General features: G+C 38.7%; 1 protein-coding gene across 1 annotated transcript; it reads left to right on the plus strand.

Annotated features, from left to right (window-relative positions):
- Positions 1-1,587: 1,587 nt before the first annotated feature.
- mmp16b (matrix metallopeptidase 16b (membrane-inserted)) lies at positions 1,588-26,934 on the plus strand. The gene is made up of 10 exons (XM_026206795.1): positions 1,588-2,355; positions 14,855-15,003; positions 16,178-16,297; positions 19,210-19,514; positions 21,724-21,885; positions 22,746-22,963; positions 23,043-23,181; positions 23,829-23,979; positions 24,094-24,209; positions 25,793-26,934. Exons 1-10 carry the CDS (start codon positions 2,236-2,238, stop codon positions 26,155-26,157), a joined length of 1,845 nt encoding a protein of 614 aa, XP_026062580.1. The 5' UTR covers positions 1,588-2,235; the 3' UTR covers positions 26,158-26,934.
- Positions 26,935-27,271: the final 337 nt, after the last annotated feature.

Raw genomic sequence — 27,271 nt, forward strand, 5'->3', positions numbered from 1 at the left:
GTTTTTAACACTAAATATAATTTGTGAAAACTGATTTCACTTAAATGTGAAGCTAAAATACAGCACTTTGCAAATAATTACACTTGGTATAAATGATCCAGAATACCTTTATATCAGATGTTTTAAACAAAAAAACAAACACAATATAACAAAACGATTTTGGCTTCTGGACATGGCTTGAAAAGCTGCTAATGATTATTGTGTTAATAATAAGTAGTTAATAACTGTTATAAACAATTGCATTTAAGTTTAGAATACAAACATTATTCATAAGTGTGGTGGAAGGATCTTGTGCATGTTATGTAGATGCTTACAATTCAGAGGTCAGTTTGTATCTTCTTTTTTCCCCCAGCTGAAAAGCAAAGCGATGCAACGCAATTTGAATAATGATACACACAGGGCATTTCTTTTGAGTCAAGAATTCTTCTTGAATTATTGTCATTCAATTCACAGCACATTTCAAGTGGCTGAGTGCAGCAGAGAGCAGTATCATAATAATTGGTTTGTTTTTCGGATCGGCTGATCAAACTAAATTACAGTGTTCATCACCGGCTCCTCACCAGCACAAACTCAGTGTGAAAATCAAAACCTTGTGCGTATTTTTAATTGAGCGCTATTAATACCCACAAAACCAGAGGCCGTCCCAGATGCCTCTTTATATTCACTCTTTAATGTGTGAAGCAGATGAAATCATTTTCCCATGACTGAGCTTTCAAGACCTGCCCGCCATTATTGGTCTCTGCTCTAATGCTGTAATTTGTCTTGTTGTTATACTGTATTAAATGCACAACATTTCCAAATGTTTTAATGCTTTATTTTGTTTTAAAGACTGTACAATTTTTATCAAAGTTGTGTTGTAACTTAATGTGTGTAATAATTTGTTTTATTATTATTATTATCCAAATAATGGTGACTGCTTAATGTGATTTGTCTCTATTTTGTGTTTTACTTGCTCTCTCACCACACACACACACACACACACACACACACACACACACACACACACACACACACACACATACACACACATTTTAACAAACTGAAAATAAATTTGTAAATTTCCTGATATAGTGAACCACCCCCATCTTGTGGTGGGCATGAAATGTCCACTGTCAAATTCCAGATGTACCTTTTAAATTTAATTTTTTTGTATTTTTTCTGCACAATGTTTGTGATACAAAGAGGAATATAGGAACATATGGCGCAATAACAATTCTGTGTTACACAAATAAAACAATTAATTATTTAATGTCTAATTTTTTTTTTAAATACCAAACAAGAAAGTTACTGATTAGTCATTGTATTTTATTGTATTAATAAGAAACAGCTTGCGTGTGCGTGTATCTGCGCGTGAGTGAGTGAGAGAGACAACATAAAGACATCATATACAGTATGTTCTCTAATGGTTATTTTTAGGTTTTTATTTTATGACCAAATACAAATTTTACCAGTATGTTCTGGTGACTAAAAATTGTAGCCGGGTAGAAACATTTCCATATACGTGAATATTTATAAACATATCTGATTAATTATTTTTGTATGTAAGGATTGTAAACCATACTGAATTAAGGGGGGGGGGGGGGGTGATACATTAAAGGTTTCAACCAGATATAGAAAATAATAATGGAAAAGATTGATCAATAATTTCTTGGACTATAAACTTATTTATTTATTGTTCTGGCCAGTACTTTGCAATCAGTTGTCTGATGTTATTATTATGATAGGCTATTATTAAACAGTAGGGTGCTTGACCGCTGGAAATACTGGCGCTGACCCAATTTAACGGCCGTTTGTCAGAGGCTACCGTCGGTGTCAGCCGTTTCAGCGTCCCGCCCACCTAAGACCCATTTTTACACCTTCATTGATCTGTGATTGACAGGAGAGAAAGAAGAATGAAGACAGAATGAATGGTGCCTACTAGTCAACAAGCATCACTGGCCAGTGAGTCAAAGCGCATGCGCAGTGCTTACGCTCTGGATGCTGCCCAATATAGAAAAGCAACCTGCCTGTTCGCCAAGGTAACGTTTCAAAGCAGAAGAAATGACTCGAAATAGTGCATCCGATATGCAAGATGGAATGTGTATTGCCAGCCAAGTGACACAATGTGCGGACGCTGATGTTTCTCCGCGCTCAGATGGTTTCATCTTCGGTCCAAAATGCCACTTGCTTAACTGACATACGAGAATAGAGACCTACATACTCATTGATAAAAGAAAATCAAGCGAATCTACAAATATGAACGGAACGCTGCTTAAAAAGCGAAGGCTGGACTGTGTGTACGCGTTGCTGCTGTGGCTCCATCACGCTGTGTGGATGTGCTGTTCAGCGGCCGAAGAGCATCATTTCAGCGCTGAGGTAAGACTGGCCCAACATCAGCATCAGCATCTTCAGCTTGAATCATGAACACAAACGCATGTGCTGAGAATACTGCTTTTACTGAAACCTAGAAGGACAATATAATAAATAAATCAGGGCAGCACTTGCCCAGAATCACACTGAATCACCTGGAAGATCGGAATGTGTGCTATGATATACACAGCTATTCTGTTCCAGTGTAGTCTAGTTTAGTCTGTACTCCGTAGACAGGAATGCAGCCCTGTTTCTGTTATTTCGGCATAGTACACAGAAATGCTATCTATAGTCTAGTCTGGTTAAGCCTATTCAGTAATTTGATGCACTGAAGAAGAAGAATGCAATTCTTTACCGTTCTGTTCTGTTATTCTGTACAGAGTAAAATGAAAAGAAGATAATAAAAATAGACTAGAGTAGAATGGAAGTGAATATGTTTTCTGTTTACTTTGAGTATGCAATTCATGTTTACCTTCTATTACAAAAAAGAATGAAGTAGAATATCATTCTTGTTTACCTTGTATTCTGAATTACAGAACAGAAAACTATAGACTTTTATTCCGGTCTACTTACACCAAGTTACAAAACAGAATAAAGTAGATTAGATTAGTAGATTCTGTAATACAAAGTAAACTGAAATTCTATTCTATTCTGTGATTTGGCATACTGAACAAAATTAATTCCTATTCTGTAATACAAAGCAAATTGAAATGTTATTATATTCCATATAGCCAATTCTGTTATTCAGTGTATTGAACAAAATAGAAAAGCAATCCTTTAATTATTAGATTAGATTAGAATAGAATGCTATTCTTAACCAGAAAAGAATAGAATGGTGCTCTTCAATAAAAAGTAACAGAAAACAGAAATGTCATTTCAGTCTGCTGTTAACAAATAGCCAGAAATTCCATCAATTATATTCTTCAGCCTGTTCTCTAAATGTGTGCTTGAGAAGCCTAAACATGAATTCTGTTTTATTCTATTCTCTTTCCTTTTGCTGATGGATAGAAATGCTAACTGAAGTATTCCTTTAAACATGCTTTTTACTTATTTGTGCATTGTTACGCAGTTTAATTCATAAGCTCTTAACAGTGCAGACCTGAGGATTGAGTGAGAGAGAGATCAGCAACAATCAGAGATATGGCTCCTTCCTCTGGTCCAAATCCATTCACTCAGAGATGACAATCACATGCCTTTAACTGGCCATGCGACAATCAATGGGGTGATAGGGGAAGCAAGACCTCCATTCACTCAGTGCTACTCAACCGCAGACTCTTGCGATAATGTGAAGCACATAAAGATTATGTAAGTTGCTTAGCAACTCTCCCCCAAACTCCTTTGGGCTGGAATGGGCACAAATGTGATGTTTAGTGCTGCTGGCAGCGCTGGTTGACATTGAGAGAATTTGTCACCCGCCCGGTTCTGTTTGGCTGGGAGGCGAGAGTTGTATAAGGTTCAGTGGCAGTGCATCAGCTCATGGTGGACATGGTATTGTCATGATAATATTGATGCTCTTTTAGAGCAGGCTGTATTGATGAAACTGTCTTTCACAAAATTACAGTAAGACCATTGGGACAGAGCCACCTGAATGCTAAATTAGTGCTCTTTGCTTTCTTGGTAACCAAAACCTCTTTTTTCATTTCATCTCTTTGCCACCCAACTCCTGTGTGGTTTTTTTTTTTTTCTGGCAGGGCTGCAGTGGTTGGCAGCAGTTGTGAGTTGAGTGCAAAGGTCAGTGGTCTTTGGGGAAGAAAGAGAATGTGTGTGAGATGAGTAATGACTGCTCGGAGGGGGAACCTCTGATCCTGAACTAGGAATAGACTAGAGAGATCAAGGTTCAAGGATTCAGCGGTGAAATCAAAATTGGGCCCCCATGGCTTTAATTATGCACGTCGTTCACATACAGGTGCAAATGTGCTTAGCTTAAGTTGATAACAACATTTCATGTACAGTAGCTCTGGCTCTATATGTGATTAATAGGGAGTCAGGGGTTGTTGCTATGTGCTATTGACCACTGAAATACTGTAAACAGTCATCTTATTAATGGTTAGGATAAGAGGGTGTGGGTTTTGTGGATAATAGAAGTGGACATAAAGTACAGACCTTAATCAATTTAAATAAAGTTTTAAATGGATTTGGGTCATCACGATGTCATAAACGGAGTAAAGTAGTTTGAGAATTATACTTCCGCCTGATAAACATTTGTGCTCTGGGTGAATATTGACTCACCCCTCCTTTTCTTTGAAAAAAAAAGGATACATGGAATCAACACTTTCATGGCAGTTATTTTTATATTTTGGTTGAATTGGTGGGGAATGCGTATCCATACAATCTCTTTTGCACATTTGCACATGCCTTCATGCTCACTTTTTTTTTAAAATCATGTTTTCATAAAAATGTAATTGTACAAATTCAGACAAATTCATCACCAGTTCGCCAAGATGTTAAATAGTTTTCTCTTGAATTTGTGAAAACGGTGTTATTTTATCTATATTATAGATCAGTTTGGAAGCACTAAATGGGCGTTAAAATATTTCAGTACTGTATGTATGTAATTGTGTTTTAGTGTAAAAATTATAATAAGAAGAATTTTTTAAGAAAAACGTTCTAACTAACATTCACCGTGTAATGTGTAACATTTTTGGTGGGCAAAATTTTAAAGATTGAGCTCAACTTGTTTTGAACATGAAATACTCTTTTAGACTGAAGAAGGGCATTAGAACCGGAAAACCTTAGCATTGATCTAGAAACACCTTGCATCATTTTACAGCCACCACATCAAGCTAAAAAAAAAACACTTAGCAACTACATAGCAACATCTTGGCAACAATCCACAACAACCATCATTGTAACTGTAAGCTTTGCATAGGCAAGCTCCAAAAATCTGTTTGAATATTGGGAGTAGAGTGCAAATAAACCCATTTTCAGAGTTTCATTGACTCCCGTTGGCCTAAGACCTGTTTCAGCTCATAATTCACAACGTACACACACTCATTTGTGTTTACAGCTGATTAAAGACATAGCAAATGGATAAAACGGTTGTCTGGCCCAGTAGGAAGCTGCAGCATGAAAAAGGCAAGGAGGGAGAGATAGAGACCAGCAAGAGAGACGTAGAGTATGTTCCTTGCTGCTGGTTAGTGGGCAGATCATGTATGTAGAGAAGCAGTACTTGAGGTTAGTTCTGCCACTGACCCCTAGGAAACTGATGCCGTCACACTCAGGGGAAAATATAGCAGCCTATTTGCATGAAGAATTGTTTCCTGGAAACAGTAGCACATTTTAAAATGCATTTCAGTATACTGACTCCTTTAATTGACTACATTGATTAGCTTTTGCTGCAAGATGCAAATGAGAGAAGTGTGAGAGATAGTGTGAATGAGCTACAGAGAAAGAACAAGTGAGAAAATACTGCATGGAAAGAGAAGAAAGACATGCTGCCTTAAAACAGATGAAGCTGTATCCTGATCCGTTTATATGAATGCAAATCAAATAGTTTAGAGTAAAATGTTAGTTATTTAAAGAGAGGTAAATGTTTAAAAAAGGCTACAGTAGAAATAAAACCTGTCTGTAAGTCTGTATAGTTTTTAGTCATTTTTATCTCAGTTTAAGGTTTAGTTATTTCAGTACATCAAGTTCATTTTAATTTCAAGTAATTATGTTTTTTTTTAATGGTTTTAATTTTTGTTTCAGTTTCAGTTTTAGTGATATAAAAACAGACACTATTAAACACACTGCAGTTAGAACACAACATTGTTACTGTATGTAACAAAGTTCGTGGGGTGGAAGGAAGAGGACAAAGGGGTCGGCGGGACTGCTGACAGGTTTATTTAAACAAAAAGAACTAAAAGATTGCAAACACCTAAACGGTGACTTTTATCTTGCCACTTCAACACGGCTTCCGTTTTACTCTTTCCGGTTTCGGTTTCGGTTTCCGGCTCGCGTCAGCAGTCCGTCTCTCTCTCGCTTGCTTCTGTCTCTCCTGGCGTTTTATACTCTCTCCACGCCAATTACTAGAACAAGAAACAGGTGATGATAATTTTTGCCCAAACCACTCACTTACCGCTCGTCTCCTGATTCTCTCTCCCGCTGCAGACGTCGCTAAACCACGCCCCCCCTGCCACATACCCCCACCGCCCGACTCAGGCCGGGGAGCCATCCGGCCTGCAGCCCCCCCCCCATTTCTGGAGAGGAAGTCGGCCACCGCCATCTGAACACCCGGCCTGTGGATCACCTTGAACTTAAAAGGCTGAAGAGCTAGATACCAACGAGTGATCCGCGCGTTGGTATCCTTCATGCGGTGGAGCCACTGCAGCGGAGCGTGGTCCGAACAGAGGGTGAACTCCCGTCCCAGGAGATAATAGCGGAGGGTGAGGACGGCCCATCTGATGGCAAGGCACTCTTTCTCGATGGTGCTGTACTTAGCCTCTCTCTTCGAGAGCTTCCGGCTAATGTACAGCACCGGCCGTTCCTCCCCCTCTATCTCCTGGGACAGGACTGCCCCCAGCCCCCTGTCCGATGCGTCTGTCTGCAACAGAAAAGGGAGAGAAAAATCAGGAGAGTGTAACAACGGCCCGCCACACAGAGCAGCCTTGACCTGAGTAAAGGCCTGCTGACAGGGCTCCGTCCACTGGACCGTATCTGGCCCCTCCTTTTTAGTAAGGTCAGTCAAAGGGCTGGTGAGGTCCGAATAATTAGGAATAAACCGTCTATAATATCCCGCCAGCCCCAAGAACTGCCTTACCTCCTTTTTGGTCTTGGGACGTGGACAGGTCGCAATAGCGGCTGTCTTATCAATTTGGGGACGCACCTGCCCATGCCCCAAGTGGAAGCCCAGATACCTTACTTCCACACGCCCAATCGCACACTTCTTTGGGTTGGCCGTGAGCCCCGCTCCCCTCAGTGACCGCAGGACAGCCCTCAGATGCTGCATATGCCGCTGCCAATCATTACTAAATACAACTATATCATCTAGGTAGGCAGCCGCATACGCAGCATGGGGCCGCAGAATCCTATCAATGAGGCGCTGAAAGGTAGCTGGGGCCCCGAACAAGCCAAACGGAAGGGTAACAAATTGGTGTAATCCAAACGGCGTTGTGAAAGCTGTCTTTTCTCTGGACAATGGAGACAAGGGGATCTGCCAATAGCCCTTTGTTAAGTCCAATGTCGAATAAAAATGAGCCGTGCCTAGCCGATCAAGCAACTCGTCAACCCGCGGCATTGGATACGCGTCGAATTTCGACACAGCATTCACCTTGCGGTAATCTACACAGAATCGGACTGAGCCGTCCGTTTTCGGAACTAAAACTATCGGGCTCGCCCAGTTACTATTAGATTCTTCTATTACCCCCATGTCAAGCATAGCGCCTAATTCAGCCTGAACCACTTTTCTCTTGTGCTCAGGTAAACGATACGGCCGGCTGCGAACTACCACGCCCGGCTCGGTCTCGATATGGTGCTGAATCAGGTTAGTACGGCCCGGTAGGGGCGAGAAGACGTCGGCGAACTCCGCCTGCAATTTTGTTAGATCAGTGAGTTGGGACGGCGAGAGGTGATCTCCACCTGGAGCCAGGGCGAAGTATTGTGGTTTGATATTCGCCTCTGGCCCGAGATCATCCTCTCCGCCAATCACCGTTGCCAACATCACGGATTCCACCTCATTCCATTTTTTTAGGAGATTGAGGTGGTAGATCTGACGGGAACCGTTCCTATCGGACCGTATTACCTCATAATCGAGATCCCCGACCTGTCGTGCAACCTCAAACGGTCCCTGCCACTTAGCCATTAATTTGGAGCTCGACGTTGGGAGTAATACAAGTACTTTCTCTCCCGGTGCAAATTTGCGTAACCTAGTTCCCCTGTTATAAAGCTGGCTCTGGCGGTCCTGGGCTTGTAACAAATTCTCCATTGATAGCCGCCCCAATGTGTGGAGTTTTGTTCTCAAGTCCAGCACATACTGAATTTCGTTTTTGCCCTGAGATGGTCCCTCCTCCCAAGTTTCTCTCAGTACGTCGAGCACCCCCCGAGGCTGGCGTCCATAGAGAAGCTCGAAGGGGGAAAACCCCGTGGAGGCTTGCGGGACCTCTCGCACAGCGAATAACAAGGGCTCTAGCCACCTATCCCAATTTTTGGCATCTTCGTGAACAAACTTACGGATCATGGATTTAAGTGTGCGATTAAATCGTTCGACCAGGCCGTCGGTTTGTGGGTGATAGACGCTAGTTCGAATCGATTTAATGCCCAACAATCCGTACAGTTCGCGTAACGTACGTGACGTAAACGCCGTGCCCTGATCGGTGAGGATTTCTTTTGGAACCCCCACCCGGGAGATAAGACGAAACAGGGCGTCCGCAACACTTTTAGCGGAAATGTTGCGGAGGGCCACCGCTTCAGGATATCGCGTTGCATAATCAACTATGACTAATGCAAAGCGATGTCCTCGTGCCGATCGCTCTAATGGCCCGATGAGGTCCATACCAATTCTTTCGAAGGGGACCTGCATTAAGGGAAGAGGGCGCAAAGGCGCTTTTGGGGCGGCCGGTGGGTTTACCAACTGACATTCCGGACAAGACGCGCACCACCTGCGCACGTTGTCATGAATGCCCGGCCAAAAGAAACGGGCCATGAGGCGATTTAGTGTTGTGGCCTGTCCCAAATGGCCCACCATAGGATTAGAATGAGCCGCCTGGAAAAGCATTTCCCTGCGGCCCTTTGGAATTAACAACTGGGTTGTATTTAATTTTGTCCGAGCGTCTTGGGTCACTCTATACAACCGGTCTTTTAAAATGGCAAAATACGGATAGGAGAGCGGGCCATCGCGAAGGGTCGACCGGCTTCGCCCAAGTCCAGGGACCGGAACCGCTGGCGGTGTTGTTCGGGCGACCGGCCGACCCGCTGGATGACGGCCCTCTTTAGGTCATCGAAGACCAGGAGGTTCGCCACCGGAAGTTGTTGGGCGGCCACCTGGGCTTCTCCGGAGAGCAGGGGAATGAGGCGCACCGGCCACTGCTCTCGGGGCCACCCGCAGGCCTCCGCCGACTTCTCAAAAAGCTCCAGGAAGGCCTCCGGATCGTCCTGGGGCCCCATCTTGTGCAGCGGTAGATGCATGGGCGCCGCGGGCGGCCCGGCGGCCTCGGCACGAACCTCCCGGTCGATCCAGCTCCGGAACCTCTCGCGGTCCTCCTGCTGGGCCTGGACAATGGCCTGGAAACGCCTCTCCTGATCCGTCCTCAGGTCCAGCAGGGCCTGGTGTTGTTCGCGGTGAAGGCCCGCGAGGGAGGCGATGATATCCGCAAGCGGCGTGGCGGCCGGACTTTGCATGGCGGCGGTGACGGTCCTACTTCCTCCCGGGTTTCGGCACCAGTGTAACAAAGTTTGTGGGGTGGAAGGAAGAGGACAAAGGGGTCGGCGGGACTGCTGACAGGTTTATTTAAACAAAAAGAACTAAAAGATTGCAAACACCTAAACGGTGACTTTTATCTTGCCACTTCAACACGGCTTCCGTTTTACTCTTTCCGGTTTCGGTTTCGGTTTCCGGCTCGCGTCAGCAGTCCGTCTCTCTCTCGCTTGCTTCTGTCTCTCCTGGCGTTTTATACTCTCTCCACGCCAATTACTAGAACAAGAAACAGGTGATGATAATTTTTGCCCAAACCACTCACTTACCGCTCGTCTCCTGATTCTCTCTCCCGCTGCAGACGTCGCTAAACCACGCCCCCCCTGCCACACTGTACTTATAGAATATATAAAAGCACACATCTCTATCTATGAAACGGCAGCCTCTCGTCAGATGTCACACTCAAGACATTATGTATTTATGATGGATTTTTCATCTTAGTGGATACACTCAAAGGTCTCCATAAGGAACACTGTTGTTCCAACGTCCTCCAGAAGGATGTTTTTCATCATCATCTCGTCATGCCCTTTTTCTGTCTGTCTCTGCCATCTGTTATAAATGTGACAGCAGCTTCTGGGTAATGATTATTTTCATGTTGTCATGGTAGGGTGAGATTGTGACAGGATGCAAACCACCACCTAATGACTCAGCAATTTGAACATCAAGAAAACCTGTCTCAGCCTGGCTCGCTTTTGATATCAGACCCCATGTTTTAAAGCACTTATTGCATGTGTATTATGGACATATGTATAGTCCGCTTTCAGCACTTCACAAAGGTTTTGCATCTCGTCTTTCTGTGGTTAATATTCACTGTTGTCAGATTCTGCAAATAGAAATAATCCATGTATTTTTAAAATGGAATCTTGTAATTAATAAAGCCTGTATTACTGTAAATAGTATACACACATTTTGGAGAGATCATTTGGCTAATTAGGGTGACATTTTTTTTTCTCTCCCAGTAAAATATTAATGTTCCCTCAACTTGCAGTGTTGAGTGTATTAAGCCAATTAGTGAAGTGGTTGGTGTACACAAAAGTAAATAATATGGTATTTCTTCTACCACTATACACGCACGTCCTGATTTTGCCAAGTTCTATGTGTTCCTAGGTCAACATATTTTGTTGACCCTGGAACAACATTTTACTCCAAAAATATATTCTTAACCATATCCCTACACCTAAACCTAACCTTAACCATGAGTAATCCCTAAGATCAGAGGAAATGATAGATGAATGACACTGATGTACAAGCACCAAACACTGATTTTGAGCGCAAACTTCACAAAATCTATAAACTGGTTCTTCAAATCTGATTGGTTAATCACAATGTTGTTCCAGGGTCAACAACTATGTTGTCCCAGGAACATGTCTCACTTGGTAAAATCAGGTTCTGCCACTATACACCACGATTTACACATGTGATTCAAAGACATCTGATTTCACCAGTACAATAGGACTTTATATATGAATATGAAATTTCACAACTTTCAAAGGTCTGTCCTGTGCACTAAAGGCTCTCTTCTCCACATCATGAGCAGACCCGCCCCTTACTACTGATTGGCTACAAGTTTGTTTTGCTTGTCTGCCCAAATCGTTTGTCTAAAGCGTTTTTGAAAAATCGCTTACCCCACCTTTAATAGTAAGAATTGGTCCCTATACTAAAGTGTTATCAAAAATTGTAAAACAAAATCATACATTCACCCGGCATAAATAATGTATGTATTGGACATCCAGAGACATTTAGTAAGATACAGAATTGAACTTGATATGGTTATGTCCTAATGGTACAGTATGTTATGTTTAAGAAATTATAGACTCTCATTCAAAAGTTTGGGGTCTGTAAGAGCAACATTGATAATAATAAGACTTTATAATGAGAAAAAGAATTTATTGAGCAGTAAATTAGAATGAATTCTGCACAAACATGTGATACTAAAGACTGGAATAATGGCTGTGCAAGAAACTACATTTTAAAATATATTAAAACAGAAATCAGTCATTTAAAATGTTAATAATATTTAAAAATAGTGTTGTATTTTTGATCAAATAAATGCATACTTGGTAAGCAGTAAAAAAGACTTCTTTCAAAAACATTTAAAGAAACACACCAATCTTCTGAATCGTATAATACTTTACATTGTATTTTATACAATTTGAACTAGACTGTAATTTTGTGTATTGCTTTCTTTTTCTCTTTCTTTCTTTTGTTCTTTCTTTGCTTGATGGGTCAATAAATAATTACACTTGAGAAAAGACTGGAAAAAAAAGAATAAACATTTTTTTGAGATCACTTGGCTCATACATATGAAATTCCTTTGGCTGGGGATGCTGGAACACCGTTGGACCGCAGAGAAGATGTTAGTTATACAATCATGTTTGCTAGATGCTCCATTTCTTACATATTAAGCCTGTTTTTCATCATATTGCTTTATTTCTGCATAAACATGAGTGTGAGAGTGTCTGTGTGTTTACCTGAAGAGCAATCTTGGTTTTATTTGACACACACTGAGTATATTAACGTTGCAGATTTTTCAATTTTTTTTTCTTTCATTGCCATTTTTAATGCGCATCAGTTTGGCTGAGCTCTGTATTTATAGCTTCACAAGAGAGTGATTACAGCACCCTGAGGATGACAAAGTTGCTTCTATCTATGACTCTTTATCACCATGGTTACACCCTGCCATACCAGACCCCTGCGGCTCTATAGCACATCTGTGCTTTCTTCACATAAATTAGTAATCAGCCCTTGTGTTGGTTAGAGACGCAGGATCTGATTAGTGCTAGAGAATCAATTTGGTTCTCAACCGATTTTGCTTTCTCATAAGGAGAACTAATCCTGCATAGATATACTAAAGAATATCACTTAATGACCTTTTACAAGATACATATACAGCACTAATATTGAAATGAATGTTTTTCTGTATATATACATATACAGACATTCATATTGAAGTATTGATTTATGTGGTGGCAGAGCACTAAAACGTTTAGTTTGCTTTTTGTTTATGGATTATTTCAAAGTATGTTTGACCTCAAGTACATTATCTTAAAAGCTCTTTCCAGCATAATGTTGTTTGGAATGAAATGATCTTAACATGCACCTTCAGAATACCACTCTTCTCAAATCACAGCTCTCTCATAGGTTGCATTACAACAGACCATTGCAGTTCACTGCAATAACAAAGAGAGTTCATTAAATGCTCACACTTAGCGCTCTCTAAGCATGCCTTTTGCTGAATTCAGAACTGTATGCTAACTTAGTACCCTTACTATTTGTATATGTACCCTTACTTGTCATATGGTGAAAGTAGTATGCTAAATTAATTCAGCCATTTAAGTCCTGAGGCTGGCAAAACTAATATCTCTTGAAGGTCAGTGTGATACTTTAAAACTGATAACGAATCTTTAACTGTGCTGGAAAAAAAAAATTCCCCTTAATAAACATGACTCATTTGACAGGCAAGACACTTTATAAATATTTTTGATCTCAAATATCATGCAACATCCCTTAGGAAAAATTACCCATGGTTAATATTCATGAGTGATATACAGTCAAAATTCATCAGTCATTTTACACCCTTGTGAAAAAGATGTACAAGCATACTTTAAAAAATAGTACATACTACAGAAATAGCATGCTTTATAATAATATATTTAGAGGTGCTGTATGTAGGATTGACACTGAGTGGTTGAACTAGGTATTGCTGTCCAAATTCATGTGTTTTCTGCAAACTGGCATCCCGGGATGCTGAAATACAATTGAGTAAACTGGCAGTGGGCAGGTTTCACAAACCCAAACAAAGATCGACATTCCGGCCCAGAACACATATTTTCAAAGAAGAATAACTGACTGAAGCATTGTTTTTCAGATAAAGGAGGCTGGCTCCAAAAGAGAGTCAGTCCCACAGACTCCCCATGTTAAAATGCCCAACTTTACAAAAGAAAAAAAAAATGTGTTTACAGCCTGGTTCAAAAAGTGGTTTTGGTCTATATGACAACTGTCAGGGGGTGTTTATTTTTTATTTTTTTATATTTCATCCATTTAAATTATATTAAGCCTTAAAGTTCTGCATAATTAAGGGCGTGGCCACTTGAGTGACAGGTGGATCGCCAATGTTGACACTGCTGTCGAGCTAGGTGGGCATGGTTTCAGCAACCAGCTCCCGCCTCTTTGCCCATATTCAGTGGCGACAGCTGTTTTTGAGCTTCAAAAACAATCTACTGATGATGTCACCGACAATACGTCCATGTTTTTATACAGTCTATGGTTTTGACCCACTTATGGAAGGAGTTTAGTATCTTCTTAAGTAATTTCATGATTACATCTATTGTCTTCATATGGCTAAAGTGTACTGTCAAATATGCACTGACAAGCATTTATGGTAAACTAAAATAAACTTTAATGTCATTTCTATTGAAACTTTATGTCATGTATTTAACTATATTTGTAATTACACATTTATAATGGTGAAGTTTATAATATATTCATATATTTAATTGTAACAAAAAAAGAACATAGTCATGAAAGTGCACTCTCTTTAAGACCACTTAAAAGCCCTTTAATTTCATTAATATTATATATTTTTAGTACAATACAATAGTTTAAGTACAATTTTTAATTTTTAACGACTTTTAATGTTTGAATTACAATACATGTGCACACCTTTTAGATACAAGGATATAGCTAATACAACTATAATATTTAGCCCAGTGTCTGCATGGTGAATCACACTTCTGCCGCTGTTTATGCAAATACAATATTGTTAATATTCTTAATAAACTATAATCATGTCAGTTATTTGCATGTACTGTTGGGCCTGGTTCATGTTAATCAATTGCAACGTTTGATTATATCAACAATTTTGTTACTTTTGTATGCCAAACAATTTTGGTATCATGTTGGGTGACCATTCAATGTCCAATAAACAATCTTGGTTTGAGACCAAAAGCATCTGAGAACCAGGATAAATTGAAATCCTGTACCCCCTAAACATGCAGGCTTCTTTACAAGGCATGTTTAGCCTCTTATTCTTTGTTTTGTTGTTCAGACTACAGCTGAGCCTTGGGGTTGAGCTGAGGACATGTTGTCAGGTTACATTTGTTCTGTCTTTTGCAGGCGTGGTTGCAGAGATATGGCTACCTCCACAAGACACAACCTAACATGGCTGTCCTGCGATCAGCCCAATCCATGCATTCTGCTATTGCTGCCATGCAGCACAAGTATGGACTAAACGTCACAGGGAGTCTAGACAAGCAGACAATAGAGTAAGTATTCCAAAGTACACATACAGTTAAACTCTGCCCTTTGTGTATGAAAATGCCAATTGTATTTTTATTGCTACATGGTTTGTGCAAAAGCTGTTTGACTCTGTAACATTCCAAATGTTACTAAGATGAAGGTCAATCCAAAAATGGCTAGGAATTGTCTTATCATAACACCACATGAGTAAACATAATGATATGCATTATGACATACATAATGACATTTAGTAAAAAAAAAAAAAAAAAAAACTCTATGATGTCACTCACTGTGCTATTATGTCAGGAACAAAGAATGAAACATTGAAACCATGTTATTTTAATTGCAATATTATTTTTTTATGTATCCCATTAAACTGTAATGGTGATTTACAAGGACATACAAATTGGCAGGTTTTACAAAATCTTAAATTTCAATAAAACACAAATTTCTGTCAAACAATATAATAAATCCAGCATCTATTTTCCATGCTATTTTAATCAGTAGTAAATAATGTTCACAAAAATGGGACACAAATGACACAGTTTCCTAAAAATGAGTCATCAATTAAAGAATTTCATTTTTGATTCAAATTAATCCCCTTGGACACCACAAGCCATTTCCAATCTAAAATGTATTGAGAACATTTTCTACTGCACTGTGTTATAAAGCATGATCGCACTCTCCGCTTGACCTTGAATTCCATTTTATTCTGCCTTTAGACAGTTCTTTTTATTCTGTTTGTATTTCATTTTATGGTTTATTGATGACAAGTTAAGATGAGGAACTGAATTTCACATTCAGGGACATAAATATGTTATTTTTTATCTAAACATTAGCAGGTTTGTACATGCTAATTAACGTAATCTGTAATGATGAAATGATGTGACTTGCAGTGAAATACAACAGCGGGTGATTTTATGATTTTGATGGCTATAATTTGGTGCTAATTGTCTGTGATATATGTTTTTGTGCTCCAGAACAGTAATCCACTGACAACAATATAGTAAACACAAGAACACTGATTCATTTTAAAAGTCTAATGAGTATTCTGATGAATGAACGCAGTTATTTTTAAATCCATTCAAACACGTGTATAGTAATGCCTTAAAGCAGCAATGTTAGCTAACCTAGATTTAAATGTGATGAAGGTCAGAAATGACCTCTCGCCTCATCCCTTTGCTCTCTTTTCTCCTCTAGCTGGATGAAGAAACCCAGATGTGGGGTACCAGACCTGCTTGGCGGCATATCTGGATCCCGCAGGAAGAAGCGCTATGCACTAACTGGACAGAAGTGGCAACGCACACACATCACATACAGGTTAGAGAGAGACACGATGCCTCTGTCAGTGTTAATGATTTAACAGTTTGGTCTATAAATACAGCACAGACATTAACAGAAAGAACTGTGAAATGAAATGCTCGAAATTTATAATGGAGCTTTAAATAAGTAGTCTTAAAGGGCCCCCAGAATATACAGTTTTATGAATGTCTGAACACGAATATGTCAAATGTAAGAATAGAGCCTCTATGCCTATAAATAAGTAAGTAATTATAAAATATAATTCTAGCTAGGGTAAGTAGAATTTAAAAAATTAAACAAAAAGCTGACAATAAAAAAAAAAATTCAATTCCATCATTGGCAGGAAAAGAGTTAATGTGAACTGTATCTTTAAGACAAGTTAAGGTTAAAGGGGCGGTACTTTTACATTAGGGACTGAAAAACTAAATTTGAATTTTCTACATGAATAATATCAAATTTCGAATTATATTTGAATTTAAAAGGAATAATTTCAGTTGGGGGGGGGAAGCTTTTGACTTCTCTCCTGAGGGAATAAGAGGGCACATCGCGCAAAATGTTATGCACATTTCTTCAAAGCGTAATAAAATAGCACGACTATCTTTGAAAAAAAATGCATAATGTTTAAAATAATATTTATAAACCATATATAATTTATAAAGTTGCTTAAACAATTAGAAAAAAAACCCCAGCACAATTCATGTATATATAATTTAATTCAAAGGACCAAAAACGAATCACAGTAGGCTATTTTCTTCATTTAAAAAGATGATATACAGTGCAGTGGCATGAGGAAAAACTGCCCTAAAGTCTTGAGACGTGATTTTTAAAAGTTGAACTTACATTTATTTTACATGGCTTTCTAAACATACCGCTCTCTTGTTCGAGACGTGAGTGCAACGCTGATAGATGTCCCTCTAGAAAATATGATAAACATGCTTTCGTGTGAACAGCTTGGTTTCAGTTTTGATGTAAACAACATCTTCTCCACACTGATGCTCTCGTTTTCCGCAATATACTGAATGAAAAACATAGCAGTGCTGCATCTAGTGAGTTCAACTGGCTAGGCTAACGAAAGCATTCAAATGCAATGACACGTACATCGTCGTCGCATTTCGTGCGCCACTGATAAGGCTGCCTGACAGCTGATGGTTCAACAGTTTTGCATTTGTATGTGCATCTTTTTTTTTTAATTCGACGAATATTTAAAATTAGATTTTTTTGACAGCCCTAATTTGCATATCATCTGACATCTTGTGTGAATACTGCTGTCTTTCTGATGTTTAACTTTAAAAATGAATTGTACTGAATTTTGACAAACCAAACCCTGATAGGTTGAAACAGACGGACCTGGCTCAAATTGTCCTGTCACTGCCATCCTATATGCTGCACTGCAGTGAAGACACAGCCAAGCATATAATAACCTCCAGCATTCACTCTTTAACCTTCAGGAAACATATTTGAATTCCCTGAAGATTACCTTCTAAAGGGCTCGGAGGAAATAGTGTGTTCTCTCACCTCAATTTAGACTTTCCTGGTTACAGCGGGCGATAACGGAAATGATTTATTCAAATCCTGCTTTTTTAATTGATGGGCCACCTATGCAAATGGAATGTAAATGAAGACCGGAGTGACTGGCCTCTATAGAGAAGAGTCAGCTGAGATTTTCAGGGCCTCTCAGTCTGTTAGAGGAAGATAAAGACTTCAATGTGGGGAAACTCAGCAGAGATGCCAGTCTAAGGGCAGTTGGTGCAGTTCACTTTGGAAATGAAAATGCTCCTTCTTTTTTTGGTGATATTAACACATCATAATAGTAAGGGTTTTTACTATGACATTTGATAGTGGGGGGTTTCAATCATATTAAAGGTTCTGATGTTAACATCTGATTAAATGTGGAGAACACAAACTCAAAACACCCCATTTATAGCACGCATGAAACAATGAATTGCTGGAGATACTACAGACGCTCTCGCAGAGATAAACTCATCAACATTATGCTAATAGAAGCACTTAGGAAGACAAATGAATTCAAGTGAAATACATAATAAAATACATTATTTTACCAAAAACAAATATTAAAATATGAGGTCTTTGTATGGATAATATAATTAAACAAGAACGCTTTTTTTAAAGTTGATAAAATAATAGATAGGGCATTCAGCTGTGGTCTGAGTTTTTAAGAGATTATAGCTCTATAAACTGTATAAACTTATAAAATAAGTGATACAAATAAGCTAGCATTTGAAACTTAATATGAATATTGTGCATTACTGATATAAAACATTATTTTTGGCTTTTTATAACTTTTATAACAACTTAACAAGGTTGTAGAGTTAAATATGCACTAAAATAAGTTACATATTCTGAAATTAAAGAAGAAAACAATAACTGATAATCAAAAACAAATCAATTGATCACCAGTGATCAAACTAATTTATGTTATTTTAACTTTTTCTACATTACAGTTTTCTCAAACTTGAAAAGTTTGTTTGGCCAAATTTAAGTTGGATTTTTATTTATTTATTATTTTTACAGTGTATAGATTATCACATTAAAATATCTCTTGGATTCATGATGTTCCAACAACAGAAAAAAAAAAGATGACAGATTTTTTTGTTGTTGTTGTTTAACTATCCCCACAAAAGCAATATAAAAACACCAAAAATAATGAGTAGAGTGTATAACAGTTAACTATTAAGAGTTTCTGTTATTGTTTCTGGAAACCACCTTAAAATAAGCTCACCTGCACAGTCATTGTCTTTATTGTTTGTTATGGGGCTTGTAAGCCCTGAAGTGCAACACTTTAAAGCACTGAGGGGTAATACGAACCAAAAGCAAGCCTGAAGCTAACCATAAATTGGACTTTGCCATTGCTTAGTGTTTATATTTACTAGTAAATCTTGTTTTTTTTCTTTTCTTTTTATTGTTTTTAGCATTAAAAATGTCACACCTAAAGTGGGAGCACGAGAAACGCATGAGGCCATTCGCCGGGCGTTTGACGTATGGCAAGGTGTCACACCGCTACGCTTTGAGGCCGTGCCCTACAGCGCTCTGGAGAGCGGCAAGCGTGACGTCGACATCACCATCATCTTTGCCTCTGGTTTCCATGGGGACAGCTCTCCTTTTGATGGAGAAGGAGGCTTCCTGGCACATGCTTATTTCCCAGGGCCGGGCATAGGGGGCGACACGCACTTCGACTCAGATGAACCCTGGACACTGGGCAACCCAAACCATGATGGTGAGAGAATGGCAGGTTAGGCCACATTTTCAACTTCAACAATAAACAAACCAAATGAAGTTGCTTGTTTCAGCAGGAATCTGAAAGTGACAGAGCAGCTAAATCATTAATGACATCTGGAGACTTTCACAAGCACCACTGAAAAAATTTATTACAATGTTTTACAGCTAAAGTTAAGAACAAATGCAAAACAAGACTCGCTTGTAAAGTAATTAGTACAATTAATTGCTGAACTGAGTGTGTTAACAAACTGTGCTGTAAACACTAAGGGGAGAATTCACTAAACTGCAGCAACACGTGTGTGGTATTTAAGTACGAACTCAACAATGTGTTCTTTAACCAGCTTAAGCAGGTAAAAAGTATCCAAAGAGTCATAATGATTGAAATATCAAACAGATTTCAGTAATCTTCTGCAAACAACTGCTGAAATCCATCTGTGCATGGTATTTGAGTACATACTTAAACAGCAGCCACTAAATGTATGTCAAGTTGTATTTGTTAACATTAGTTAATGCATCATGAACAATACTTTACAGCCAGTAATGACGATGATCAGGTTCTAAACCCATGCAAATAATCAACACTATCGTCGGTTGCACAGGGTATTCTTTCCTGAGTATGTCTTACATGTTGATGTTTGTGTGCATGTCAAGTGTCAGCTTTGTTCTTTATGTAGTATTTGTGTTGGTTGTACCCATTAAATGAGATGTAATCAGATCGGTCTCTTCACTGTGAGCTGCACTTAGAGGCACTCAGCTTTAATTACCTGGGCCGACTGGATGCAGAGAGCTTTTAAGATGCTCATCTCCTTTCACAAAATGTCTCAGGCAAGACAGTAATGAATGGGTGCGACTACATTCGCTACTGGCATTTTTACTGCCGCCTGCACTCAGGACCCTCGGCTGTTTTTTTTACTGCCATCTGTGATGTTACACGTGCATGGCATAATAGCTTCCCATGGTTTCAGGCTTCATTAGTGTCACCACAGTCTATATGGACCACACACTGTGTGGTTTTCTTTCTTTACATTAAGCCTGATTGGCATCAACATGTTATAAAATAAACAGCAATTAGGAGATTATTTTTAACAGGTCATTTAGAAGTGAATGCCTCCCATTCACTTCACTCACTGGTACCAGGTCAGACTGCACAAAGCTCTAAAAATGTATCATAAAAGCACCATAACAATAGTCGGGTACACTTTGTCTTAAGGTGTCCTTGTTGCAATGTAATTATACATTTAGGTACTGAGTAATATTATTTAACTACATTAACTTACTGTATAGGGTTAGGATTAGGGTTTGGCTTCATTTTGCACAATTTATTGTTATTATAGTAGTAAATTGAGAGCTGTATGTGAGGAACAAAACCCAAATTTTGATATATTCAGATGTTGTTTGAATCCCCTGTGAAAAACACAATTAAAAAAATTATAATAATAAGTTGTCTTTGAAATATGGTTATACTAATAAGTATACTACTGAATATTCTAACAAGCATTTATGGTAAACTAAAAAATACTTTAATGTAACTTCTTAAAACGTATATATGTCATGTTTATAAATAATTACACATTTGCAACAATTAAGTTGAAATTTACTACATTTATAATAAATGAACCATGAATGCTACATTAAATAACAAACTACAGTTGCAATTCATTTACATGTATGTTAGTCAACACATCAATATATGCACAAAAAGATTATTAAAGCAGTGATTTAAAATATACTTTGAAACTTTTAGTTTGACATTACAAAATGCAAAAACCGTGTCTGTATAAGTACATTTAAATAGCCTTTTATTTAATTAATATTCCATTATCTGCAAGTACGGCTTTTGAAAAAATTTTACCTTCTTTTTGAATTACACTACAAGTGCACATTTAATACAATGCCTAAACTGAAAACGATAGCTTACATAACATTTTCATTGATCACTAGGTCAGCATAGAAGATATTTCCAGTTATATTGTTGTATAATACAAAGCAATGTGGGTTCTGTTTTGCATTCTGTTTCCAAAGCTACTGTTTTCTGTCATGCCCACGCATTGTACACATGAACATTACAACATTAAGATGACTCTCAGATGAGGCACTTGAGTGGTGAATCATAATGCCAGATGCTTCTCAAAATAAGAGTACCAGCACAGCAAAAAACAAAGCAAATCTTGTGATTATATTTTCACTGTTGATTATATACTCCTTAGGTAATGACCTGTTCCTTGTGGCAGTCCATGAGCTTGGTCATGCTTTGGGACTGGAGCATTCTAATGACCCTACGGCTATAATGGCTCCATTCTATCAGTATATGGACACAGAGAGCTTCAGACTGCCTCATGATGATCTACAGGGCATCCAGAAAATATATGGTGCGTTTAAACCTTTTGCATATATCTGTTTACAGTAACACTGATCAAACTTACTGTTAAGGATTTGAATAAAATTGACAACAATAAGGCTGAGCCATATCATATTGACCAGGTTATAGAAATACTATAATACTGTAAATACTGTATGTCGTATGGCATAATCGCTTATAATTTTTCTATGGGTGGGAGATGATGCAACTTGAAAAATGTTCATTTGGTGCAATCAACATGGCCAATAAATGTAATTAATAATGATTTTATAGTAATAATAATAATATAATAATAATAATAATAATAACTAATACTTATTAAATTTATAAATGAATAATTTAAAATATTTGTAAAAATAAAATAAAAACTTTGAAAAAAAAATGATTTTTTAAATTATATATTGGTAACATAATGTTCCATTTGTTAACATTATTTAAAATGAATGAATAATGAAAAAGATTTATATGACATTTAATATGAAACATAAAAAATACAGTATTATGCCTAATTTTTAATGATATTTTTTTGAATCTTTGTTAATTTAGACATTTACTAATACATTATTAAAATCTAATGTTATATCTGTTAAGTTATATCTGATATTTAACCTTAACTGATCTAACAATAAAGCAATGAACCACTCACATACCTTGAAGAAGTGAGGAAAATGTGTTATTCCTCATCTCTCATGACATTTTTAGAGTCAGTACATTTCTTGAAAAGGGAATGGAAGTTTTACACAACCACTTGAAATACAAAGTGTCCATTCATTTATTTGAACTTGGCACATGAGATTTCAAATACATCTTTAAAAGATTTTTTTCTTTATTTGACACTCGTGTGATTTGAATTTTGTATTCATTCTGCAGGTCCTCCAGACAAAAACCCTCAGCCTACTAGACTGCTTACGACTGCTACGCCTCCTCGCCTGCACCTACCAACTGACCCCCGAAAGCATGACCGACAGGGTCGCCCCCATCGCCCTCCGCAGAAGTCAAAACCAGCCCACCCCAACTCCAAACCCAACATCTGTGACGGAGGTTTCAACACTTTGGCAATCCTACGACAGGAGCTGTTCGTCTTCAAGGTATGAATAATGAACAGCTTCACTGAGAATTAGAGAAGCATAAACTGTGTGTTTCCTAACGCCAGCACACTCTTATTAGGATCAGTGGTTCTGGAGGGTGCGAGATAATTCAGTGGTGCCTGGATACCCGATGCAAATTAACTACTTCTGGAGAGGTCTGCCTCCCAAGATCGATGCTGTCTACGAAAACAGCGAGGGGAAGTTTGTCTTCTTCAAAGGTAAGATGTTTTTTCCTCCAACTTTTAAATCTTTCAGACTAAATATAGACGTGAATATGTGAAGGAAAGAGCTCAGCTTTCAGGATCTACTAAGGGCATTTTCACACCTGGTTTGTTTGGAGTTAGTTTCAGAACCTGCATGGCATGTTTTCTGCCTTAGTTCAGTTCATTTATGCATATATGAATACAGCAGTTGCCCCCAAATCCACACCAAAATAACAGACTGAACGCAAACAATTTGGAAGTGTTGAGAAGACCAATGAACCAAGCTGTATTAACATTATGAACATTATTGACATTATGAATGATGGCTAAATTGACAATAAACCAGTGAAGCCAACTTCTCCATGAATGATGCTACAAGGGACATATCCCCATGTAGGGGACAGTTTAACTCACATGTGACTGGCAAAAAAATTACAAAATCCACAGCAATCTGACATGCTTTCAAATGCTTCCTTGTAAAAGTGAACTGAACCAAGAAGCAAACAATCTACAGATGTGAAAACAGTCATAATTATCTCTGGTTTTATTATTATTACAATAAATTATAAATAATAATACTATTATTATTACTAGAATAAGAAGAACATGTATGCGTTTTAAACACTAAAGGCAATCTTTTCCTTTTCTCTGCATTTCTGAAGGCAACCGGTTCTGGGTGTTTAAGGATACAACTCTACAGCCCACATATCCTCAGGACATTTCTCTTTTTGGCAGTGGGATGCCCACACAGAGCATTGAAACCGCTGTTTGGTGGGAAGACGTGGCCAAAACTTACTTCTTCAAAGGGGACAGGTCAGTTTTATAGCTTCTAGCTACAGTGTACAATGGGACCCAGTAGACACCGCTTTCACTTTACTGTTCCATAATGTCTGAGACCGTTTTTTCTGTCTCTGTCTACTATTACAGATACTGGAGGTACAATGAGGATATGAGAACCATGGACCCTGGATATCCAAAACCCATTACTGTGTGGAAAGGCATCCCAGACTCTCCACAGGGAGCCTTTGTGGACAAAGAAAATGGTGTGACACTGAAATAATCCTAGCTGGCAGTACAGAGCCTTGCAAAATACCCCAAACCAATTTGCTCATATTACAAATCCAATTTTGTAATATAGCCATTGCCTTTCACAGTACTGGAACTCACAATTAATTATTTCTATAATTGCATTTGTATTGGTGCCATGACCCGGTGGTTTACACATATGCTCAGACACATTGAGTTGTGACTATTTATGTAGGTATTATTATTATTACAGCAAATGCAATATGCTTAGTCTATTAGTCTATTAACATAAAAATGACCTAAAATTGTTCTGCATGTATTTAAAAAAAAATATAAAAAAAATTTTTCACAAAGTTAAATATTCAGTTTTTCCTAACTGCACAAGGACCAAAGTATTGGGACACACCTTTTAATAATCAATATTCCATGGTCAGCTGTGAGTGGTATTACTGGAAAGTGGAAGCATGTAGGAACAGCAACAACTCATGCCATGAAGCAGATGACCACGTAAAGGTCACCAAGTGCTCGGGTGCATGGTGCGTAAAAGTCACCAACACTCTGCTGATTATAAACTTCCACTGGCATTAATATAAGCAGCTGCATGCAAGCTTCACTTACCAAAATAATGTCAAGCATTGTATGGAGAGGTGTACGTTAACCCCAGAGAACACCTTTGGGATGAACTGGAAAGGAGACTGCGAGCCAGGCCTTTGCGTCCAACACTGGTGCCTGAGCTTACAAGTGTTCTACTGGATAAATTGGCAAATAATCTCACAGAAACACTCCAAAATCTTGTGGAAAGCATTCCCAGAAGAGTGGATGCTCGTATAGCTGCAATGGGAGAACCAACTTTATATTAAAGTCTATGTATTTAGAATTCGATGGCATTAAATGTCCCTTGTCAGGTATCCTATTTCTTTTATCCATATAAGTGTATATCACAACATATAAGTATACTGTTGAGCCACTAGACTGAAGAAATGCTCTACAACTCTTTCAATCATAAAATCCTTCCATAGTTTCAGGGTTGAAGTAATTGGTTCACTCTGGAGGACACTGTGTTGACTGGCAGAAGAATAGAAGTTTCTCTCAACTATGTTCTCTGTGCAAGTAGTGAGTCCTCACATGTGTCTTATGGATCTGGTGATCTCTGAGCTATAATTGGCCTCTCTGTGGCTTCGCTCACAAATCTCTTTGTTCCTGCTGAGTTTTTGAGGGACATCCAAGTCTAGGCAGAATTTAGGTGTATAATATCTACTGTGCTTCTTTATAATGGAACCAACAGTGCCAGATGAGACAGTCAAGCACAATTCATACCTATGTTTTGTTTAATTTGCAATGGCACAGGTACAGGCAGTTATATGGCAATGGTGTCTTTGTTTTTGTACTATGCATTTTCAGACCTGATAATATGATGACACTCTTGGAGTACTCTTGGAACTTGGAGTACCATGAACAAAATATATTATTAGTAACAAATAACTGACTTGAGTTTTAATATCATTAGATTTAAAATGTATTATTTTCAACTAAGAATAACACATAGTTATGTTTTCCAGAATGCGTAGTTCAATATGAGCTGTCTTCCTTTTCTCCTAAGGATTCACATACTTCTACAAGGGGAAGGAGTATTGGAAGTTCAACAACCAGAGGCTGAGAGTGGAGCCAGGTTACCCCAGGTCTATCCTGCGTGATTTTATGGGCTGCGACGGCTTACCTGCCGACCCCGACTGGGACTGGAGCCCTACAGAGGAAGAAGAGCCACCACAATATGACAATGATGACGTTGATATCGTACTCAAGCTGGAGAGCAGCGGTGGAGCAGAGAAAGCGGTGGCCATCGCCATCCCCTGCGTCCTGGCCCTGTGCATGATGGTGCTGCTCTACACCGTGTTCCGCTTCAAGAGGAAGGATACACAGCGCCACATACTGTACTGCAAGCGATCCATGCAGGAGTGGGTTTGAGAATTCAAGGTCCCACTCCTTCTGCTAAAACTATTTTCGTCTTAAAAATCCCTTAAAAAGGTCAAAAATCTGCTCATTTTGAGGCGCTGACTTTATGTTGGTATTTGTTGGCAGAAACGAAGGACGACATAAACGAACAGCATGCCAACTTCCTGCTCCCTTTGTCAGCCTTCGTAGATGGCAATGTGTCATTATTGTATGGTTATGGAACTCTGTGTGGCTTTGGCGGCCATTTTGGTTCCTAGAGTCCACTGCAGGAGTAAACTGTTACTCTACAAACCATAATTATGAGCTTTTCAACTGATTTGAGAATTATTTATCATCGGACTGCTGATCTAGATACTTCATAAAGGTTGAACTCACCTGTGTCACTCCGAATTACTTGCCTGTGTTGAAAAAACTGATACCCAAACCAAATATGCCCTTAGTGTCCAAAGAGGATTGCTTCATTCACATGGAATATTCTGAGATGACTGATCATTATTTGAGTTCCATTGGACTGCATTCATCTGCAGGTTAATTGGGATATATCTGCTTGGAAATCAGAAGGACCTTGACATATAACATCGGGGCTGCATTGCAATATTTCGTCGAATGCCTTAATCACATATTGAGTTTATTTTTCTGTGTGTTAATGTACATGTGCCTGTGTGAATGTGACCCCTTTCCATTCATTCCTTTGCTTATCACTGTTCTTTTGATGCACTACTGACTGATGGAGATCTGCAGTAAGATTCGTACGTGTATGGCTGGTGTCCATGTTCTGTGCTGTGGCATTTTTAAACGCAGCACAGAACATTAGACTTTTGGTTAAGTGCTTCCAATCCATTCATAGGGAATTTATTAAAGAGAAGAATACAGTTTAGCAGAAATACCTAATGAACCTTCCTTGAATCAGAATCAGATTATCAACCATATAAAAATTACATTCAAATGTTAAAGTTATATATAAAAACACTTATATTAGTGAAGCTTTCAGTGCAATATGTAGGCTTGATTTGCATTTCCTGAACAAAATACTTGTGCTTGCAAGGCAGCAAGGGAAATTTTTGGGGAAACGTAGCTTTTGAGCTTTGGTTCGGTGAATGAAGCTGCATCATCAGCAGCACTCATG

This window comes from Carassius auratus, chromosome 27 (assembly GCF_003368295.1).
Source record: "Carassius auratus strain Wakin chromosome 27, ASM336829v1, whole genome shotgun sequence".
NCBI lineage: Eukaryota > Metazoa > Chordata > Actinopteri > Cypriniformes > Cyprinidae > Carassius > Carassius auratus.